At 37.4% G+C, this 24095-nt stretch overlaps 1 protein-coding gene across 2 annotated transcripts; it reads left to right on the forward strand.

The window, feature by feature from the left end:
* The first annotated feature begins 10611 nt into the window (after nt 1-10611).
* arfgap2 (ADP-ribosylation factor GTPase activating protein 2) lies at nt 10612-24063 on the forward strand. Of its 2 annotated transcripts, XM_054607766.1 has the most exons (17): nt 10612-10740; nt 13057-13175; nt 13963-14035; nt 14199-14330; nt 15270-15350; nt 15869-15974; nt 16117-16173; nt 17415-17459; nt 18678-18730; nt 18850-18986; nt 19154-19285; nt 19368-19496; nt 20379-20531; nt 20615-20741; nt 21540-21627; nt 21991-22115; nt 22740-24063. In XM_054607766.1, exons 1-17 carry the CDS (start codon nt 10669-10671, stop codon nt 22758-22760), a joined length of 1650 nt encoding a protein of 549 aa, XP_054463741.1. In that variant the 5' UTR covers nt 10612-10668; the 3' UTR covers nt 22761-24063. The 2 variants fall into 2 exon arrangements, with proteins under 2 accessions (XP_054463741.1, XP_054463749.1); XM_054607774.1 differs by lacking the exon at nt 17415-17459.
* The last annotated feature ends 32 nt before the right edge of the window (nt 24064-24095 follow it).

A 24095-nucleotide genomic window follows, 5' to 3' on the forward strand; every position in this document is an offset into this window, starting at 1 on the left:
ACAACAGAGCTACAGAGTGTAACTCACACAGACTGCAATGTGGCTCAAACATTAAAACATTACTCAAATGTTAAAGTAAAACAAATTTGGTTGTGTTCATTGCTAAATTAGCTAAATAAAATCCTTGGGAGCATAGTATAATGATTGCATTGCGTTCATTTATACATGCATTAACTGGATGTATCATCTTTATACAGTGCAGTACAGAGAGGAAGAAAATGATGTTTCTCTTGGGTCCCCGTGCAAACCAAAACAAATAAATGATGCAACATTAAGACCCAATTTGGTGCCAATAGTGGCCCCTTTCTTTGATGCAAAAGCAGTTGAATTCCCAACGATCTTTCCAGTGATTATGGTTACATTGAATTATATTTTTTCTTGTTTTACAGTGCGTTTAAAAACAGAGTAGGGTATTAAATCAAAAACAGGGTTTCTCTTCCCTCACGTTTAGAGGATTGCTTCATGTAGCTCACTTCATTGATTTCTTTATCTCTCTGCCATTGTTCTGTCAACATTTATACTGTAGGTCAGCTCTATCAACAGGGTTTGATATTGGTCAAGCAACTGATCAACAAACCTTGAATGAGAGCAGCTTGGGTCGCCATGACAACGACACACCTCATGTCTGATTGTCTGAAAGCCAAAACAGAGAAAATGCATTTTTTTTCACACATATACTGATTTAGATTTAATGGAGAAACGGTTTTATATCATGAGAGAAGATTAAAAGCGTAGTTACAGAAACCAGAAACAAATAATCTCCAAATCAATAGAGGCTTATTCATTGTTAGTTCTCGTCAGTCACTCCCCCAGCTTATTGAAACAAACAAAAGATTTACGCTGTGCGAACGTGACAGAAAGCAGTATTAAGAAAAAACTTTACTTTACTGTACTGTTCCTGTAAATGTAGATAAAAGGACTCACGTTTTATTTGTCTCTGCAGTGAAGCAGACTGGAACAGATCTGTACAGGTCGTATTTATTTGGTGTCCAGCTCAGAGTCACTTCAGCTATTCCATCACTATTGATTTTGAACACTTTGGTCATACTATTGGGGCCGCTCACCTGGAAGGTGTGAATGCTACAGGAAAAATGGAGACAAGTGTGAAACAATTATCTTTATCTGTTTTCTCGGTTACATGTCCATATTAAAGGGTCTTTTTTTAAGTCAGGCAGTTTGGACTTAACTACAAAATGTCACAGATACACACAATTACCACAAGAAAACACAAAAAGAGACTAAACAGGAGTAATAAAGTCACAAAATAGCCACAGCAAATAAATAACTAAGACCAAAACTTCTACAAAGAGACACAAAACTACATCAAAAAGAGTCTTAACAGCTATAAAGTCTGTGATTCTCCTCCTACAGTATGTACGACAGCTGGTAGGTATTTTTGCATGTCTGTGTCCAGGCAGCTCTTTGTCTCATTGGTCTACAGATTGAAGAGGTAAATACCTGGAATTTTGAACTTGTGCTCGGGCAGAAAGCTGGAAATTCTGACCCACGGTAGCATAAAGAACGTCACCATGAGAAGGAGTCCGGGACAAGAACATGGGCAACACATTACCAGGTTCACAGGTTGGTATCGCAGGAAGGACTGAAACACAGACAGGAGATTTTATCAGGACAGGAAACAGGAGATACTTCTTCTTATTTCCTTAAGACTTCAATAGTTTGCAGTGGTTTGTTGTTCCTTTATGACGGCATTTACGTAGCTTGTTTGTGTTAGATTTGGTTGGTCAACATCGCGATAAATCAGTATTTTAAAGACAGTCATTCCAATACAGGATATTAGGACACAGGAATGGGTTTTAATCTCTTACTTCAGTCTCTTACTTGAAAATACTGTCAACAGCCATAAAAGATATTGATTTTCTCCATGTTTTTCCGTAATAAAATGTTTTATAAATCAGTCTATGAATGATATATGAACAAACCCCTCTGTAGAAACCTCCAGAATATAGAGAGGAATGAAGCTGTAAAGTTTGGTGTATGTAAGAGCTACTGAAGTGGAGATTTCTGGATCAGAGTCTGAGAAAAAACTCATTTAGAGAAAACGTCCTTTAAAGATATGTTTAGTTAAATTACATACATGTTGAAGACTCTACAGGTGAATAGGGTAAAAAAATAACTAATAGATATCAACATGAAACTTCACCAGCTGATTACTGACATTAAGACAATTATTTATTGTGTTACAAGTTTTCTGAAATGTTATGCTTGAATATGCAAATTAGGCATTTTCTAATGCTATTTCTTCTCTTCAATAACAGCTTTATTATCATAAACATTTTGACTCTTTTCCTCATAAGAACTGCAGCAAGATTATTCCGCTGTAAAAAATGTGTAAAATCAAGTTGGTTTCCTTGAGGTGTCAAAGAATCACTCGTGGCCTACTCACTCTCCAGGGAGAACTGCAGCGTCACTTTGCAGAGAGGTGTGTTCAAGTCCGAGGCCTTCAACCGCACAGATGATCCACCTGTGTAGGTCAAGGTGATGTTTTTGCGAGGAAAGTCCTCCAGCAGCAGCTCAAACACATGGTGACCCAAGGCGACCTGACCTGTGGCCCTCAGCACGCACTCAGTCTGAGAGGAAGATTAAATGAAGATGATTTAATAATTGTGTCACTTTGGGTATTGATCTACGTAGATGGTTAAAAAAATCTGCATTACCTCGTCCACAGTGAAGTTTGCAGGATTTGAATCTTTTGAAGCGAAGCGGCATCTCACGTGATCTCCGTCTGGATCGTGAGCCAGAAGTTGAAACCTCGAAAAGCAGTTCTGAGGCACCCTGCATGAAAATGAAACGTTATTTTTTAACACAATACACATGTTCAGATTGTGGATAAATGACACGTACATGTGTAATATAATCTGTTCTTTATGCCACTGGTTCCTTACATGAAGATTGAAGTGATAAAAAAAAAAAAAGTACATTTCATTTTATATATTTTTAATTTATTTTTTTAGTTGTGAAATACTGGAAGCTTGCACCATTTCAGACCTATAACAAGAATCCTTCAATAATAAGGAAATTTAATTTAAAATCCCCAAATACTCATGAAAAGGGAGTCGTCTCTGATAAGACAGGAAGTTAGTTACTTTAAAAATAAAAATACATATATGTATGTATGTATGTATGTATGTATGTGAACAGAAATCTAAATGCAACATTTTTGTTTTTGTTCCCATTTTTCATGAGTTGAAATCAAATATCAAAAGTCTTTATTTATGCACACAAAAGGCTTATTTCCCTCAAATACCAAAACTTATAGCGGTTTATGAAATACTCTTAGCTTAGCACGACTTTCAAACTAATGTGTTTTGCTTAGAAGTATCACAACATTTTTTTTTCTGACAGTCTGGAAATTGTATGTACACAGTTTCTGTATATATATATATATATATTTTGTCGTTTGGGAATTACATTTTTTGGGATACAGAGCAGGTCCTGCAGATATTGTATAATGGACGGTAACTTGTGTGCAACATCTGACCTTGTTTGAATGTGTTGCTTTTAAAGCAGCGTCTAAAGCACTTTATTACTATGAAGGAGGCTTTATTTTCATTGTGAAGGCACTTTGTTTGTTCATATTTCTGTTTTATGTCTTTAGGAACTAGTCCTCAGGCTTCTTCCTGATGCGCTATATTTTTTACATTCCTTATGCCCTGACTGACAGGCTGATATCTTACTACTCTGCTCTACCTGCAGAGCTCTGCTTTGTGTGTTTGGAAAGAAAAGGTTCGCACCGTAAAGACGACACTGTGGTCGTGACGGGACAGCTGTTGAGGCCGTGCAAGTCGGACCGACTGCCCAGGTCCGACTCTGCGTAAGACGTCCAGTTAGTCTTTCCTTCCTCATTGGACCTCCAGCAGCAGCCCGAGTCCCTGAGGAGGAGGAGATGAAATGTGTTAAATAAAAACACTGATGCACACACACACACACACACACACACACACACACACACACACACACACACACACACACACACACACACACACACACACACACACACACACATTTTAGCTTTATTACCCTTACCACTCATATTAAACCCAAACATTATGTAATATATATAGAACATTTTTTATTTTATTTTATCTCCCTTTAACATAATTATCTTGTGAAATACTGAACCCTTTCATCATTTCAGATCTGCATAAAATAAATCAAATTAAGTAAATCAAGGTGGACAATAATAATGTATTATAAATAAAATTAAAAAATAATTAAATCTCAATTTCCAAAATGTGCATGAAAAGAAAGGCATCTCTGATGACAAACAAAAATATTATATAGTTGCATTGTAAACATAAAAATATGTGTGAGTTTGTACGACTTACAATCTATGTGATTTTTCATGAGTTCAAATTAAAGATCAAAGACTTTGCACACAAAAGGCTAATTTTCTCTAAAATGTTGTGCAAACATTTGTTTCAATCCGTGTTAGTGAGAACTTCTGTTTTGCCAAGATAAGAACTGCAGCTGACAGGTGATGTTGATCAAACAGCATGGTTATTACCCAGCTGTGCATCAACAGTTTTATATAGAAATAACTACATTTGTAGGATTTCACAGGACTAGAGCTTCTATGAGACGGTTTCTGACTTAATCATGGGCAGATATGGGACGATATCAGAGTTTCATGTCACATTAACGTGGCTAAAATATGTGCGAGGTCACGATATTATCCCAATAATAATCAAATATGATAATATGTAAGATAAACATTAGGTTGCCCTGCATAAATATCAACATTGTGTGACTCTGTTCTTTTTTACAGGATAATTCCTGTATTTTTTAAAAAACAATATAGAGAAAGACAGCTCATCTCATGAGACGGTCTTCATGATTGATTTATCCATAAAGATATCGTCCCATTCCTATCGACGGGGAAACAACATGCCAATGGGAAGCTCCTTCAAGACACAACATCTGAGGAGTTGTCTGACAAAACTGCACAATTCCGAGTTTTCTTTGTTTTGACGAGAAGCTGGAGGCACACCTGTGTCTTATCAGTGAGATGGACAGATAATCTTAATGAAGGGGAAGAGCTCACTTACACAGATTTAAGTACATTTGCATGAATATTAGACAACAGTAAATTATGAGATTAATGCATTTAATAATACATTTACATAAGATAACTAAAAATGTAAAAGTCCCCATGTGGTCCTAAACTGATGGATGACTTTCAGTGTTTCATTCCTTCCATCTTAACAAGATGGAAGGAATGATTCTCCTGTTTCTTCAGAAACAGGAGAATTACCGCCACATTTCAAAAAGCACAGGTGTTCCTGATGACGTCAACGACGCCCGGCAGTGTGGCGTTGAGTCAGCATCAACCAAATTCAACCTTATGCTTTTACTTTCTACTGTCAAAGATATCGTATGATATTTTGTTGTTCTTCCAAGGAGCGCTTTCTATCTTTTTTTTATTTATCTTTCTTTGTATTTATTTATTCATTCATCTATTTTTATTTGTTTTTATTGTCAATTCAGTTGTATTTGTTCTAATCTATTTCTATTTATTTAGTTTTATTACATTTTCTTTCTTATTCAGCTATATATATGTCTTTTCTTTTACATGGCAATACATATATAAGTCGTGATAATTGTTGTTTTCTGAAAACTTCACTAAAATATAAATCATGAAAAAAGAAAACAGTGACCCCTCAAACATCTTTAAAAGTCTTTACAGACATGTTTTGTGTTATAACTGAGGTTTGGTTTATTTAACACTGTATTATACATTGATAATTAATGCTCCTGCATCTGCCCAACATCTGCATTTAGTCCACAGCAAAAGATGAGTGAACCTATAAATGTCCACAGGCCGGATGACTATTTAGAGAAGAAGAATATTGTTCATGCGAGCGCGTCTTACCTCAGAGAAAAGGAGGTTTTATTCGTTGAGATGGTCGCTGCCGTGCGCTGTATAGACTGGCACCACCTTTCCTTTCCGGTGCTGTCGTGGTCCGTTTGCACCACACTGGACTGGAAGCTGTTGCACACCCCACCCTCACATGTGTAGGACGTCTGGTTCAGACAGCTGCTTCGGCCATTGTGTCTGCGATGAAAGATCACCTACAGAAATCCACAGCGTTCATACCATCAATACTTTAAAAGCACTTAAAGGTTCCTCAAAGAAACACAGAAAACAGGATGAAAAGGATCCGCCCACGTCCGTTGACCTTGTCTTCTGTGTCTCGGCAGTTTGTAAAAGTTCCACATAGTTTTGTAAAGGCCACAGTAGGAGGTATGATTGACATGCAGGTGTTTCACAAGCCCAGGAGCACTTCTTCAAAGGTCCCATCTTAAGTTACATTTGTTCTCTGTTTTTCTTAGTTTGCTCAGGCAGAAAGTTTATCAAACAGCATAACTTCATCATTTTTTGCTACAGTAGACTTGTCAAATTGTTTTGCTTTTAATCCTCTGGCAAACCTCCAATGTTATGATTCATTTTGCTGTTCTTTTTTTAAAAAAATGTGATGAAAATTGAAAGAAAACACAATACCTTGAATGTCCCATCCTTCTTCTTGTGCAGGGGCATGAAATTGATGCTGTCTCCGTAAAAACTGAGCGTGAAAGAAGTCCCAAACAGTGCGAACAGCAGCAGCAGAACTGTACCTGCCTCCATGATGTCTGATGATATCTGATGGCCGAGAAGCTCGTTCAGTAAATAGTGATGTGAGAGAAGTGAGAGGCGGCTCCATCTGGAATTCACCAAACTGGACGAACCAGATCTCTGCAGCACTCTAATATGTTTTGGTGCCGTTTTTTGTTGAGGCGAACATTGTTGAGATTTTTTTTAGGTAACCATGAAAACAGGTTCTGTGATTGAGTACATTGACTGGTTTGGGGTTCCAGGTATGAAGTCAGGGGGTGTGTCTGCGTCACTCAGGGCCTGTTTCATTGATGGACAGTGAGTGAAGTGGGGGAAATTGAATCCCTCGACACAGACGAGTTTAAGAGTAGATAACAATCAATAGAAAATGTGCAACATGTATTTATAAAGGGTGACATACATGGTGAGAACAGGATGAGCTGCATGTTTGCATGTGTCCAAAAAAGACATCATGTTGCCTTTGTTGCTTCCTGTTGTGTGTGTGTGTGTGTGTGTGTGTGTGTGTGTGTGTGTGTGTGTGTGTGTGTGTGTTTGTGTGTTTTGCATTGCATTGCTATATAGATAGATAGATAGATAGATATATATATAGATATATATATATATATATATATATATATATATAGATAGATAGATAGATAGATAGATAGATAGATAGATAGATAGATAGATAGATAGATAGATAGATAGATAGATAGATAGATAGATAGATAGATAGATGGATGGATGGATGGATGGATGGATGGATGGATGGATGGATGGATGGATAGATAGATAGATAGATAGATAGATAGATAGATAGATAGATAGATAGATAGATAGATAGATAGATATAGATAGATAGATAGATAGATGGATGGATGGATGGATGGATGGATGGATGGATGGATGGATGGATGGATGGATGGATGGATGCAAAATAAATGCAAAACAAATGAAATGAAATGAAATAAAATAAAAACTTGTGTCAAATAAACAAAGTTAAATTAAAAATAATCAAACCTGGCTGAGCTAGCATTAGCATTTTGATATTGGAGCTGATTGAGGTGGAGCCAATTTCTAAAATGTTGCATGATTTATATATATTGATCTATGACAATGGATCATATTCTTTAAACTTCTTACAGTTTTTTTATGTAACATCTTAATCCATAAAGTAACAGTCACTCTAGCTGTGAAATATATGAAGCTGAGTTAAAAGTACAACACTCTTAATAGGGAAGTAGAAGTACCATAAAAGAGAAACACTTTTTTTGTACTTGAGTATTTCAGTAAACTAACTTTATGCTAACGCTGGTTGGTGAAGAGGAGACAAAAATAATATGCATCAACTGCAAGTTTCTTGTATTGTTATAATTGTCTGATTTGTTTCCAATGCAATCCCATTTTTTTTAAATTCCTGTTTCAACTGTATATTATTATAATAATTGTTGTTATTCACATTATAGGTTATCAATAATAATAATATGGTTGTTGTTATTTAAAAGTATTATTATTAATTGTTTTATTATTATTATTATTATTTTTATCAATACAATTATGAAATGTATTGATTTCTGTGAATTTTCTTTCAATTTCTTCTTCTTCTTATATTTTCTCAACCGGTTTATCACTATGGGAGATTGGGTCCTACAAGAAACTTGTTTCTTCCAAAATTAGACCCACCGTTGTTATTTCAACGTGAAATATTTGGTGCGATGTGATGACAGATGAGGAATTTGTGCTCAATTGATGCCTATTGTGGAGACGTTTCTGTCAATCAAAGCCTGATGACGCAGGTTAGCTGACGTTTTAGGTGTTATGCTGTTAACAAATAATACCTATGTTTTTCTTCTGCACATTATCTTGAATTGATGCTAATTTAACTTGGCCTTATTCTAAGGGAAATATTCCGAAGAGCTTGGTCTCACAATAAAGTTGTTTTTAACAAAAGTGTTGCTGGAGTTTTGACCTCTTTAAATAGTTTCTTATTGAGCAATAATACTAATAATAATAATTTATTCGCACATATATTGTACAGTTGGAAGAAACAAACATAACCACATGATCGCTTGGAGACTGATCATGGTCTTAATCACATAATCACAGGCTTTTATTTTTGTGGCTCTTTTGTCTCCTAGTTTTGTTTTTTGGCCAAAAATCTATTAAAAATAACATAAATCTGTTAGGAGGGTGTGTCTGCGTCATGAAAGCAATAACTGCTGTAATAATTGATTTACTGAACACTGAAATGGATATAAAGTGTTTTAGACAAATGATTAAACTGCCATCTGTTGAAAAATTGATCAACCAGTATTTGTTGTTTTAACAATATCCTTATCCAAAGTACAGTACCAGTCAAAAGTTTGGACACACCTTCTCATTCAATGGTTTTTCTTTATTTTTATTTGTTTCTACATTGTAGATTAATATTGAAGACATCCAAACTATGAAGGAACACATATGGAATTATGTGGTAAACAAACAAATGCTCAACAAACCAGAATATGTTTTATATTTTGGATTCTTCAAAGTAGTTGAATGAGAAGGTGTGTCCACACTTTTGACTGGTACTGTATATATATAAAATAAAAATAAAAATAAAAAAAAAGAAAAACCATTGAATGAGAAGGTGTGTCCAAACTTTTGACTGGTACTGTATATATATAAAATAAAAGAATATATAAAATTAAAATTAAAAATAAAGAAAAACCATTGAATGAGAAGGTGTGTCCAAACTTTTGACTGGTACTGTATATATATAATATAAAAAAATAAAAATAAAAAAAAGAAAAACCATAGAATGAGAAGGTGTCCACACTTTGACTGGTACTGTATATATATAAAATAAAAATATATATATAAAATAAAAATAAAGAAAAACCATTGAATGAGAAGGTGTGTCCAAACTTTTGACTGGTACTGTATATATATATATAAAATAAAAATATATATAAAATAAAAATAAAAATAAAGAAAAACCATTGAATGAGAAGGTGTCCACACTTTTGACTGGTACTGTATATATATATAAAATAAAAATATATATAAAATAAAAATAAAAATAAAGAAAAACCATTGAATGAGAAGGTGTCCAAACTTTTGACTGGTACTGTATATATATAAAATAAAAAAATATATAAAATAAAAATAAAAATAAAGAAAAACCATTGAATGAGAAGGTGTCCAAACTTTTGACTGGTAATATATATAAAAAAAAAAATAAAAAATAAAAATAAAAATAAAGAAAAACCATTGAATGAGAAGGTGTGTCCAAACTTTTGACTGGTACTGTATATATATATAAAATAAAAATATATATAAAAATAAAAATAAAAAATAAAGAAAAACCATTGAATGAGAAGGTGTGTCCAAACTTTTGACTGGTACTGTATATATATAAAATAAAAATATATATAAAATAAAAATAAAAATAAAGAAAAACCATTGAATGAGAAGGTGTGTCCAAACTTTTATATATATAAAATAAAAAAATATATAAAATAAAAATAAAAATAAAGACTTGAATGAGAAGGTACTTTTGACTGGTACTATATATATAAATATATATAAAATAAAAATATATATAAAAAAAATAAAAATAAAGAAAAACCATTGAATGAGAAGGTGTGTCCACACTTTTGACTGGTACTGTATATTCTTTTAAATGTGTCATTGAGAGGAGTTTATAAATAGTTATTCATAACTATAGTTAACAAATAGATTTAACTAATCTCACTCTCTGATCCCATTCAGGGCTTAATGCTGATTGGCTGGTCGGTGGAACAATTAAGCCAATAAAATTATAGCATTTTTAAATGTCTGTAAAGCGTCTTTGAATCCTCTAAAAATCGCTCAATAAATAAAACATATTATTACTATTATTATTATTTAATTGAATATATTTTTTTCTACAGGCAGGGAAATGTGAGAGAATTATTTAAACACACGAATTCTACGCATTCGACGTTGGGTGTGTGCGTAAAAACGGCTTTCGCGTTTCGTTAAACGTGCCACCGGCGGGGACCCGTAGTGACGTCAGAATCGTCCGAGTGGCAAAGATGGCTACGGAACCGACCAAGCCTGAGATCCTGAGCGTCTTCAAGCGGCTCAGGTCGACCCCCACGAACAAGGTAACGACGCACACGGCCCCCACGGCGTGCAAGCGACGTGTGTTCGAGGTGCTAGCGCCGGCAGTTTGTCCGTCACGCTACATCCGGTCCGTCCAGAGGCCCGGTTAGCCGTTAGCTCCCCGTTAGCTCCCGTGTGGCTAACCCCAGCTAGCTAGCCGCACGGGAGCTAACGGGGAGCTAGCCACGTATGCGAGCCGTGCGGGCTAACGGAAGCGGGCTAACGGGCTGGAGGGTGTTCAGGGGGGTTAACTGGGTTAGATGGACTCGGTGTGTACCCGCTATAACACGCGTTATTACGGGTTAACACCACGTGACCCGCCGCAGAGACTCCACGTAGAGAAACACACGCTGCCCGGGGCTGCGCGGTGACGTCACAGCGACGTCAGCGACGTGACACATGGAGGAGAGTGTTCTTTAATATGTACTTTATACTACATCTCAGGTTAATGAAGTACTTTATACCACATCTCAGGTTAATGAAGTACTTTATACTACATCTTAGAAGTACTTTATACTCAGAAGTACTTTATACTACATCTCAGGTTAATGAAGTACTTTATACTACATCTCAGGTTAATGAAGTACTTTATACTACATCTCAGGTTAATGAAGTACTTTATACTACATCTCAGAAGTACTTTATACTACATCTCAGGTTAATGAAGTACTTTATACTACATCTCAGGTTAATGAAGTACTTTATACTACATCTCAGGTTAATGAAGTACTTTATACTACATCTCAGGTTAATGAAGTACTTTATACTACATCTCAGAAGTACTTTATACTACATCTGCAGGGCAGCTGTGGCTCAGTGGAGAGCAGGGCCGTTCTCCAATCAGAGGATCGGCGGTTCGATCCCTGGCAGTCCATGCCGGTGTGTCCTTGGGCAAGACACTTAACCCCAAATTGCTCCTGCAGGCTGTTCCTGTGGTGTACGTGTGTGAATGTTAGTTAGAGTCCTGATGGGCAGGTGGCACCTTGCATGGTGGCTCCTGTCATCAGTGTGTGAATGGGTGATTGATTAGTAATGTCAAAGCGCTTTGAGTGGTCGGAAGACTAGAAAAGCGCTATACAAGTACAATCCATTTACCATTTACATCTCAGGTTAATGAAGTACTTTATACTACATCTTAGAGGTTAATGAAGTACTTTATACTACATCTCAGGAGTACTTTATACTACATCTTAGAGGTTAATGAAGTACTTTATACTACATCTCAGGAGTACTTTATACTACATCTCAGAGGTTAATGAAGTACTTTATACTACATCTCAGGTTAATGAAGTACTTTATACTGTACTACATCTCAGAGGTACATATTGTACTTTTTACTGTACTACATCTCAGAGGTAGATATTGTACTTTTATCTGTACTACATCTCAGAGGTAGATATTGTACTTTTAACTGTACTACATCTCAGAGGTAGATATTGTACTTTTATCTGTACTACATCTCAGAGGTAGATATTGTACTTTTATCTGTACTAAGATAAAATAAGATAATCCTTTATTAGTCCCGCATAAAGGATTATCTTATCTTATCTTATCTTAGTACAGATAAAAGTACAATATCTACCTACATCTACATCTTTACCATTTACATCTCAGGTTAATGAAGTACTTTATACTTCATCTCAGAAGTACTGTATACTACATCTCAGAGGTAGATATTGTACTTTTATATGTACTACATCTCAGAGGTAGATATTGTCCTTTTATATGTACTACATCTCAGAGGTAGATATTGTACTTTTATATGTACTACATCTCAGAGGTAGATATTGTCCTTTTATATGTACTACATCTCAGAGGTACATATTGTACTTTTATATGTACTACATCTCAGAGGTACATATTGTACTTTATACTGTACTACATCTCAGAGGTACATATTGTACTTTATACTGTACTACATCTCAGAGGTACATATTGTACTTTTTACTGTACTACATCTCAGAGGTACATATTGTACTTTTATCTGTACTACATCTCAGAGGTACATATTGTACTTTATACTGTACTACATCTCAGAGGTAGATATTGTACTTTATACTGTACTACATCTCAGAGGTAGATATTGTACTTTATACTGTACTACATCTCAGAGGTAGATGTTGTACTTTTACTCTACTACATCTCAGAGGTTAATATTGTTGATAATAGGTAGTATTAGGTACACTACATCATTGTGAAGTCGTGGGGCACCAGCTCACTGCAGTGTAATTACCATTCAGATGTTGTGTACTCGTGAATCTTCTTAGGGTGTTCCCGGTAATAATAGTTCATGAAATATGCGTGTTGTTTCTGCACAGGTGTGTTTTGACTGCGCGGCCAAGAACCCCAGCTGGGCCAGTATCTCCTACGGCGTGTTCTTATGCATCGACTGCTCCGGCATCCACCGCTCCCTGGGAGTTCATCTCAGCTTCATCAGGTGGGCGGTGGTGTATCTCAACAGTGATGGTAGTTGTCAACCGTCATGTGTGGCACATACCTCTGTGACAGTTTTAGTGAGTGAGTTCAGCTTGCTGAGGGAAAGGCACGAATGCCACTTTAATTATAGCGTGCTGTGTAGAGATTAGTTCTGTGAGAAAAGTTTGTGATTGACTCCGAATTCACAGAAACATCGGCGACGTTCACACTAACATCATTAGTGCTCCATGGATCCGTCGCTAAGCCCCGACACCTGCTGCTACTGCGTGAGAGCCACGTTATCGTGGAGCACTGTCACTAACTGCAACCCCTGAAGATATATTATCTAATATTTGGAAAACAGAAAAAAGGGATTTGAGAGAGAAGTAAACAGAAGGGTCTACAATATGTGTTTGAAGGATACGTCCAGGATGAAAACAGGTTAAACAGACAGAAGCTAGAGTGTAAAAGTAAACCACCACATCACATGGAGAAAGAGATAGAAGACAATACAATTAAGGAACTGTTCCAGTAAAGCCGGGTCTTAATTCACTGTTGTAAGCATTAAAAAAAGCAAAAGCAGCGTATGTTAATATTCCAAGTATACCAACAGTAGATGGCTACCCGAATCAGAATTGAACAGATCAGATTTCTGCTCTACACAAAACCCAGATCGGAGTCACATACGTGCATAAAAAATAATCAGATTTTTTTTTTTCCACTTTTGGTTGCAGTGTGATGATCAGGTCACATGTGTACCTGTCATATCAATGCTGATATTTCTCCATATTCTTCCCGCTTTGCCTCAGGTCCACTGAGTTAGACTCCAACTGGAACTGGTTCCAGCTTAGATGCATGCAGGTTGGAGGCAATGCCAATGCGGTAAGTCCCGCTGAGGGTGAGGCATGAATCAAAATGAATTAATGAGATGCAAGATCTTTAATTTTATGATTCATGTTCAAGTGAGTGTAATTAGCTTGTATTGATTGGACAGATGTTTGTTGTTTTATTGATATGATGCAATAACTCCTCCTTCCGTCAGTAGGCGGCGTTCTTCCGCCAGCACGGCTGCGCCACAAACGACACCAACGCCAAGTACAACAGTCGTGCATCCCAGCTGTACAGGGAGAAGATTCGGCAGCAAGCGAACGCCGCACTGTCCAAATATGGCACCGATGTGAGTATCACGAAGTGGAAACAGTTTTGATTTCTGCCAAAGTTTTTTTTTAAGTTCAGCTTGTTTTTGACTCTGAGAGAACCTCAAGCCGTCAGACAGACTAAACCTGACTTTTTTAATCCTAACAGGTTAGTTTAGTGAAAATGATCTCTGCAGAACAAACTCACACTTCATGCTCCGTCACTACATTACATTACATTACAGTCATTTAGCAGACGCTTTTATCCAAAGCGACTTACAGGAAGTGTATTCAACATAGGTATTCAAGAGAACTACTAGTCACCAGAAGTCATAAGTGCATCTCCTTTCTTAAACAAGCATCTTAAAGCATAAACCAGAGCAAAAGTATAGTGCAGAGGCAAATTACTACGAAAACAATAAGTGCAACAGACTAATACGAATACAATAAGTGCTACGAGGAAGGCTCACTACCTACTGGAACATCAGTACAGTCTGTGAATACAAAGTGTCTGTATTTTTGCACGCACACATCCCCTCTAATCCTCTTTGTGTGTGTCAAAGAAGTACAAACACACTTCTAACCGTTAGTTAGAAGTTACTAACTGAGCTTTTCTGCTCCAGGATGTTTTTACAATCAAGCGTTATACATAGTGTGTGATACGTTGAATACTGATCTGATCTCTGGTTCTGCTCCTGTAGTCTGTCTGCAAACATCAACCATCAACCTGATGAAGTCACAGACATTAACCGGTGACCTGTCAATCATTGACATAATTATATAAGTGATTATCAGAGTCTGAGCCACGTTGGCAGCTCTAGTTCAGAGTCCACATGGTGTTCACTGATCACAATACACCGCGATCACGTTTCTGGCAATATGCCCAATAACCAAGAAAATAAATCGGCCTTGTTAACCTGCAGTGTGAACATCGTTAATGAGGTCATGTCTCAATAATAACGCTTCTTCTCTTTTTGCAGCTCTGGTTCGAATCTTCTGCAGGAAGCACGCCTTCAGCTCCGGAGAAGAAAGAGACCGACTTTTTTGCAGAACTCACACAGGTATATGTTGTTTTTTTCATTTTTTTTGTTTGTTTTTTCTTTCTATTTTTAGTAATAGTGGATTATTTGAGACCCTTGAAGATATTTGTAAAATTCTGGCCAATTTGTTTTTTAATATAATACATAAAATATCTCTTTAAAATGATTATTATTGAACATTTAAGTTAAATATAACAATTAATCTGAAACTTACTTGATAGTAGTATCAATAAACAGGAAAATACAACAAATAAGTCTAAAAAATCAGAACTATAACAAGTTATAGAGAAATATAATCACCATTAAATGAAGTAGTGTTTGTGGTGTTGGAAAGTTTGTATTAATAACATATTGTTGACATTACTGTGATGCAATATCCTGTTACTTATTAGCTATATACGTGTCTATTGATACATCTGTGATAAGCTAAATGGTAAAATGTTTTATTCTTCTAAAAGAGGATCTGGCTTAAGAAATTCTTGTGCGCTTAATTAAAAATTTAAATAGCTTGGATTTCTTTTCTTTTTTTACATGTTCAGCGGGCTGATGACTGGACCATGGCGCCGCACAGCGAGCTGGAGCAGAATGGAGCCACTGTCACCCCACAGCTGACGGAGACGGCGGCCAAAATCCAGGACGACACCCGTTAGTAACACAAGCCTATGTGTTGTCTGATTCACACGTTTTAAAGGGGCATTCTGTTAGATTTAAATATAAAAAAAACTTAAACTTAGAGTTTAGAATAATCAACATGAATAAAAGGACTATTTTGTTGTTGTGTGTGCAGAGCTGGAGGAAGGACCCAGCATCGACGGTCTGAGCACGTCGCCCAAAGCCTCCTTTGGTGAGTCTGTGAGCCGACTCGGCCTCTGAGAGTCACGAGCTCGGCTCTTTCATAACCTCAGCGCTGTCAGACGCATTTCCCCGTCTCGTGTTTGACATTTGTGCTCGTTCACAGTCGTGTTCTTCATGTCTCTGGTTCTCTATATCTTTATCTGAGGTTGTATATCTGTACAAACATCAATCTGCTGATTTGTTTTCCTGATTAATCATAATAATTCAACCTAAATTATGATATAAAAAAAGTACAATGTGCTTCACTGAAAAGATGAAAAAAGATGTGCAAGAAATAACATTAAAAACAGCAGAAGAATAAAAATCATAGAGAGACTGATTATTAATAATCAGAATAGTTTCTAATATGGATCTCGATAATTAACAGCTTGTGGTCTATAGGTTACTTTATGGTCTATATGTTTATTTAACATGTTAACTGAGCTGTTCAGACAGGACGCTGTGTCGAGTAGTGAAAAGTTCTAATTGAGAATGAATGCGTCAGCTGATCGGTCTTCATTAATACCAACGATCAAAATATCTCGAACAAACATCAGCTGATAAAGTTCAGTTATCTGAGCACCTGTGACCTCATCAAAATGTGTCGATGAACTTTATCAAAACCAACAGAAAATAGATGTGAGGTGCACAGGAGTAAAAGAAAAGTCCCTTGTGCATTTCACGTTGTTTTTTCTTAAAAGCGTTAACCTCAGTTATCAGTTGTCGGGCTTTCCAAAGCAAAATGATCCAAAACTGACATCCTAAGTTGCTCATTACTTTATCTGTCGATTGATTCATTAATCGATTGATCCTTTACATGACGAGGAAGTAGAGAGCATTTTCATCTTGTAAACCATTCTTTATTTGTTTAACTGTGTTTAAAAAAAAAAAGATTTTATATGTGTAGCTATATATTTATTATCTTATTATTATTTTCTACAATTTTTTTATTAAAGTTTTTATGTGTGTAGTCAGATGATTTTTAGAGTGAGGTGATGGGAAGAGAACAGGGAGGAAAATGTTTGCTGTGTGTAACTGCTATATACTCTTTTAATCTGATGCATTTTGCAAACTGAAAAACCAATGAATATATTGTTGAAAAGTATCCGTGGCACAAATCCAACCTGCCGTGTGTTTAACAGTCTAACTAGGGCTCATCCTTGTTGATTAAAAAGCTTAATTTTGATGTTAAATCAGCTCCTTCTGTGTTTTGGATCTTTGGTTGTGCTGACGGTTTGTCCCGTCGCGTAGAAGACTCCATGCGTTTGTCATCACAGGACGGAGGGACACCTAAAGGTGACTAGACGCTGTCTGCACCGGCCGGTTTACGCCGCCTGGTTTAAGCCGCCTGGTTTAAGCATTGCTGTGCCGCTTGATTGACAATGACATCCTCCGCTTTCTGCTGATCTCGCAACGGAAACATCTCTCTTATGAGAGCCTGTGATGGCTGTGTGCTGTTTCTGCTGAACACCTGCTGGAAACAAGTCGCTTTTTGTCAAGACGGAGCTTTCCAGAAGAAGTTAGCCAAATCACTGTCAAGTTTAAGTACCTGCAAGTAATCCGTGTAATGCTGCTAGCATTTCAGATGACATTGTGGCATCACGGCTTGTAAAGAAAAGGTTCAAAGGGCTTTAATAACAATAGTCTGGTGTCTGAGCGAATAGTTTCCTGAAGTGTCTGTAATTTAAGGACCAACCAGTCACTTTTTTAATGATGCAAATACCTCTGACTGACGAACATCTCTGCTATGAGAGCTTGAAGGGTTTTTTTGTCTTGCGGGTAGATGTTTTAAAAGCCGATGTGTTTCCACGCGTCCTAGAACACAATTGAACAATTATCCAAGTCATAGAAATCACAAGAAAGATGAGAGAAAGAGTCAAAGTTCCTGGAAAGCTGTACAACATTCTCTGTCTGTTAGAGCTCCGAAAACGGAAACTTTGCCGTCTGAAAGTGCAACTTTATTTTCATATTCAGGATCCTATTAACGTTGAATTGGTAGTTTATGGAGAAGAGTATTTGAAACGTGTTGTGGAAGCGCTCTGAACACACATGGTAGCACATGCAGGTTCCAACTTACCAAAAATGTAAATATTATTCCTTTTTGGTTGGTAGCTGTGGTCATTTTAATTATTCTATCATCAGTTTAGCAATATTTCTAATGATGACAGATAAGTTATGGGTATAGACTGCATTTCTTTTAAATCAGACTTCCACAGAGAGGAACATATTGGTCATACCAGCTAGATCATCACTATAAAATCTTTAGAAAAGAGTGGGAACCCTGGGTGAACTGGTTTACATGTCCTTCACTGAGTAAAAGCAGTTAACAATAAAAGCAACCATCGCTGTGGTTCTTCTCTTTGGGTTCTTTTATGACATCAGCGTTACATTCTGAGCTGTGGTGTTTTTCTTGCTTGGATTTCAAAGCAATTAACCTACTTGGCTAAATGAAAGCTTAAAAATAAAACCATCTATTAGTTTTGTTTTTTTAACAGATTTCCACTTATGTTACAGATGTGAAGCCATCACTCATCGGCAAGAAGAAGCCCATGACGGCCAAGAAAGGGGTGAGTCATATCTTCACCAAACCACAAACCTTGAAGATGAACTTTAACCTTTTTAATATGCATCTTTAAATGTCACCTGGAACTAATATCTTTGTGTATCGCATTTTCCCACAATGCAGCTCGGTGCAAAGAAAGGTCTCGGAGCCCAGAAGGTGAGCAGTAAGAGTTTCTCGGAGGTGGAGAAACAGGCGCAGGTGGCCGAGAAGATGAGAGAGGAGCAGGCTGCCGAGTCCAAGAAACAAGCCGAGGAGTCCATGTGAGTTTACCTCTTACTCTCACTCCTACACGTCTCCATCATTTGGAATATTCCGCTTTTATAAAGGAGATTTTTTTGTTATTGTTGTTTACGTTATTTTCATTCTACAATCCCCTTTCAAAATAAGAGATAAAACAGTCCGACGTAACTCCTTCTGGCTCTTGCAGCGTGGCCTCGATGCGTTTGGCTTACAAAGAGCTGGAGATCGACAGGAAGATGGAGGAGAAGAAGATCCAGAACATGGAGGGCAAGAAGAGGGAGCAGGCCGAGAGACTGGGGATGGGCTTCGGCAACAGGAGGTAAGGTCAGGGATCAGACTCTGACCTCTCGTTGTCACTGAAGCGTCTTGATTCCCCTCTGAACGTGTGCGTCCTGTTTCAGCGCCGTGTCTCACTCGGTGATGTCGGAGATGCAGGTGATCGAGCAGGAGACTCCCGTTGGAGCCAAGTCCTCCTCTCGCTCCAAACTGGACATGTTTGACGAGCCGGGCTTCACCTCCGGACCCCCAAAGTACGTAAGACCCCTCAAAGGACGGCTACTTCTTTATCTACCAGAGTATGAAGGTGTAACATGGGACTTTTCCAAATTAAGATGTCTAAAAAATAAATAAAAAAAAGATCAGATCTATGTTGTGTATTAAAGCAAACCAAAACCTTGCATTCACTTCCGTTAGATGCTCTTACTGTCTTACATATCTGATACTTTTGTGTAGTTTTGTCTAGAGTCATCACTGTGTTGTGTTGTCTGGTGAGGGAACACAGACAAGAATTAGCTCTCTAGCTTTACTCTGGCATATTTTCATTGAGTTGGTAACTGAAACATAGAATAATGTTCACTGTCCCTGGTAAACAGATAAATAAGTGTCATTTCAGTCAAGTAACGCTGCGTTTCATTTGGTCGCCTGTCGCATGGCGTCATATCCTCTTTGTGCAGCCTCAGCGTTGGTCATAAACTGACTTTTTATCCAGTTTCAAGACACATTTTTACGATACATTTTTGGAGATCTTGGAGTTCATCCAGGATGAGGGATTTTAGTCATCTGATGTCTGGATCTCCAGTTATCAGAGAAACCAGCTGAGCTAACGTTAGCGGTAGCGCTCTTCTTAGCTCCTCCAGGATGTCCTGCGTCCTCTGAACAGAGTTGGATAAACACAGATGTTTTTCTGTAAAGCTGCTTCATTCAGTGTTCTAATCAGAGGAGGAGACCTTTTTTGTAAAAATCTCCTGAACCATGAACTCTTGAGGAATCCTAACGACTGCAATGAAGACAACAACTCCCATGATGCCTCACCACGTTACAAAACTGCGTCTGCTTTGACCATATGAATGAAGATTAAAGCATAAAGAGTTGAATAAGACTCCATTAATAATCCGTTGTGTTTGACGTTCCAGGTATAAGGACAACCCGTTCTCAGTGGGAGACAGTTTTGGATCCCGGTGGGACACCGAGGGAGGAACCGCCTCCTTCACCACCTCCTGGGCTCTGGACAAAGAGGACCCCAAAGAGGAGGTCACCATCTCTAGTATTCAGCCAATCGGAGAGAGGTATCCACACCGTCTTAAATGAGTTTAGACCGTCCTGTCCTCTGGACTGTGGTTCAGCGCTGACGTGTTCTCCTGTGTTTCAGACTTCCCAGCAGAAGAAAAGCCGACGTATCGGCTCCGGTGTCCGAGTCCAGCGAGGCCCGACAGAAGTTTGCAAACGCCAAGGCCATCTCATCGGACATGTTCTTTGGTCGGGAGAGCATCGCTGAGGTGAGAAAACCTCAACCGTTGGGTCATTATTACTCACCTCATCAATATTCACTTGCAGAGTTAAATTTGTGATTAGATTTAGGAGCAACAATTATCGAGTGGCTTTTTTCCCCACTTGAGAATTTTTTTTTTTCCTATATAGATGTTTCAAAAGATGCTTACAAGGTCATTTAATTTATGTTTTGTAAAAGCATTCCTTACATATTGTTGTCCATGTATTCCATGTTTCATATTTAATATAATATTTATAGTTGTTTCACTCAGTGATGTGGTTTGATGTCTATAAACCAAAATCCCCCTAACAAGCGCACAAACACACACACACACACACACACACATCACACACACACACACACACACACACACACACACACACACACACAATCGCATCGTTATTGTTGTAATTACATATATCTTAAATCTCTTTAAATGCTTTGTCAGCCATATTACATTTTCATATCTTATGTTTATTAATTTAGTGTTCTCTATATTATATAATATCTATATATTTAACATTATTTAGGTGAAGGTTTCAAACATGCCCAGTGTTTTCTGCATCTTCCTACACTGTGATAGTTTTTTTTTTAATTTTGCAAATACACTAAACTGCATTTCAGTTTATAATAATACCTTAACTCTAGTACTACTTAGGTTATACATTCACATTCTGTATATTCTTGGTAAGTGTGTTGAAAGCAGTAACTCCTCGATGGAGAGAGACTTGTGTGCTTATTGTTTATTAGTAAATCTGTGGACGGTTATTAACCAGGTGTTGACTTTTGTTTCGTCTTCTCTCAGTACGATGCAAAGACCAGACTGGAGACGATGTCTGGAAGCACCTCCATCAGTTCAGCTGACCTGTTTGGGGAGGGAAGTGACCATAAAGGTAAAACACCTGTTTGTTTGTTTGGGGACCTGCTACTCTTCTACTAAAGATATTTATTTATTTGTCAGCAGTCATTTCCTTGACTGTAGTTTTTAATCAAACAAACAGGAGGAAATAGTGCATTTGTTGGGGACTATTTTCAGTGGCGGATGAATCCACATTTGGTGCATGAAGGTGTATGTGGGAATCAATATAAAATATAAAAATAAAGCATATTTTCACCCTCATCATCCAACTTATTACTCACAAAATGAATGGTTAAATGTTTCCTCATTGATTCCCCTCATACAAAGAAAACTAACCTTATGTATGACATTTCCTTAAACATCTGTGACTCTTAATATCCTCCTCCCGTCCTCTCAGGCCGGGCCTCGGGCTACGACAGCGTTCTCCCCTCCGGACCCGACATCGCACAGTTCAAACAGGGAGTGAAGAGCGTAGCGGGCAAGATGGCCGTCCTGGCCAACGGTGTCATGAATACAATCCAGGTGAGACTACAGCAGATTACACATCCTCCTTAAAGGGACAGATCTGATGTTCAGAAGTGAGGTTGTATGAGGTTCTTCTCCATAGTCAGTGTTTTACTACAGTAGATGGAGCAAAGCAATGTTTGTGTGATTGAGTGACTTTAGTGTTTTAAAGGGTTAGTTCAGATGTGAAGAATACACAAACAAACCAACAGATGGAGGCAGCAGTAGAGCAGCAACTCCTGTGTTCTTTGAGGTAAAATTCCTGTTTTTGTGAATGTAGTCTGGTGTCTTTGAAGAGAGCGTAGATAACAGCTTCAGTTCCCGTCATAAAGGTCTGTCTGACAGAAAGGTAAAGAGGTGAAAATAGTCTAAATATAGCGTTCACTTTAACTGATATTGAATATTTTAGTGTCTAAAATACGTCCACAGCAGAACATTGATTTGCTCCAGTTCTGTTTCTACAAACTCCATCTACTGTAGTAAAACACTGACTATGAAGAAGAACCTCATACAACCTCGCTTAAAAACATCACAACTGTCCCTTTTTTAAGCTGAGTTGTTTGACATTGTAGTGGGGTTATGGGGTAAATTAATCATCAAAGTTTGCTCATTTTTCTGGATTCTTTTTAAATGTTTTCTCAGGATCGTTACGGCTCCTACTGATCAGCTCCGTCCGCTGTGAAGATCCAACCGGCCTCCTGACTGACGGTGCATTTGGGCGGAGTAGACGGGACAAGAGAGAGACAGGAAGGATTGCATGGGGAAAACAAAACCATCCTTCTCTCTCTCGACCTCTTCTAGAGACAATTTTACAGGAGTGAGACAGTATTCTTCTTCTCTTGTTTTATTTTCATAAAGGAAACCATCGCAGGGTTTAGTTGTTTTTTTTTTTTTCTTCTAAAACTTTATTATTTTGGTCTTAGTTTTCAAATATTTTAGTAGTTAATTCTACTTCGTTTTATTTCTTTTACATAAATCAAAGTGTTGTTTTGATTCATATTATCAAATGTCTTTTTGTTTTATTGTGATATTAAAGGAAAAGTGCAGTATATATATATTTTAAACGTTAATTTTGAACAAGAATACAGATTTTGTTTTTTGCATTTAGTGTTCGATTCACTGCTGTTCACCGACTGTTTGTCCACAGGTTTTTATTTGTCATTTACACAAAGCACTGACGGCAACTGTCTCGACTATTTCAGACAGTTTGTGAGCTTGGAATTATGTGTTTCTGTCTGGGTGAAAGAATATAATGTAAAAAAACAGCAGAGCATCAAAGAACCGCTCTGGTTATTTATTATCTATCTTTTAAAAAAAAAAAACTAGTTATACCCAGTCGTTAACGACCGCAGAGACCAGAACCTCCTGTGATCCAACAGACACAGAGGGGGGCGGAGCTTTTAAATTAAACAGAAGTTGTTTTAATAAAGTAAGTAGACACGTCGGTTTGGATTCAGACGTCAGATAAAACACGTGAAGTCCCAGCTCATGAAACGACATCTCCACTCCGCTGGTTGAATCTGAAGTCTGCCTCGATGTTCCTTCTCCTCTCAGCAGTAAAACCTTTTGGGCCGACTGTCTTCAGTTTACATTTTTATCTGTTTTGTTCACTCAAGGTTCAAACCCACATCGTGACAATTGTCTTGTCAATTTTAAATATAAGATAAAATGTAATTTCCGAGCCAGGCAGCATGCAAGTCTAGTGCAAACCCCTCTGTGATGACGTCTTTATGTCCCGGCAGACTTGACATTCAACGAGTTATGGACAGAACCGACTGGTCTGGGAAACCGGTTTGTTATGACCCTTTCATAGATCATATATCTCTCCTGTATGTTCCACCACCGTGATAAACTCTCCAAAATATAAAGAAAACGTGAACTGAATGGATGAAACGTTCAACTATTTATTTGTAGGCTACAAACAGGAGACGTATTCAGTATGTTAATAAAGATTTGAAAAACATCAGGCTTGTTCTCGTCGTTGACTCCACACCCAAA

This window comes from Anoplopoma fimbria, chromosome 2 (assembly GCF_027596085.1).
Source record: "Anoplopoma fimbria isolate UVic2021 breed Golden Eagle Sablefish chromosome 2, Afim_UVic_2022, whole genome shotgun sequence".
Classification (NCBI taxonomy): domain Eukaryota; kingdom Metazoa; phylum Chordata; class Actinopteri; order Perciformes; family Anoplopomatidae; genus Anoplopoma; species Anoplopoma fimbria.

Bases quoted from the DNA above. Each gene is read 5' to 3' on its own strand.
- arfgap2 (XM_054607766.1), top strand. From the start codon at position 10,669: ATGGCTACGGAACCGACCAAGCCTGAGATCCTGAGCGTCTTCAAGCGG. The intron at 15,975-16,116 runs GTTAGTAACACA...TTGTGTGTGCAG, and splicing joins CAAAATCCAGGACGACACCC to AGCTGGAGGAAGGACCCAGC. The intron at 21,628-21,990 runs GTAAAACACCTG...CCGTCCTCTCAG, and splicing joins GGAGGGAAGTGACCATAAAG to GCCGGGCCTCGGGCTACGAC.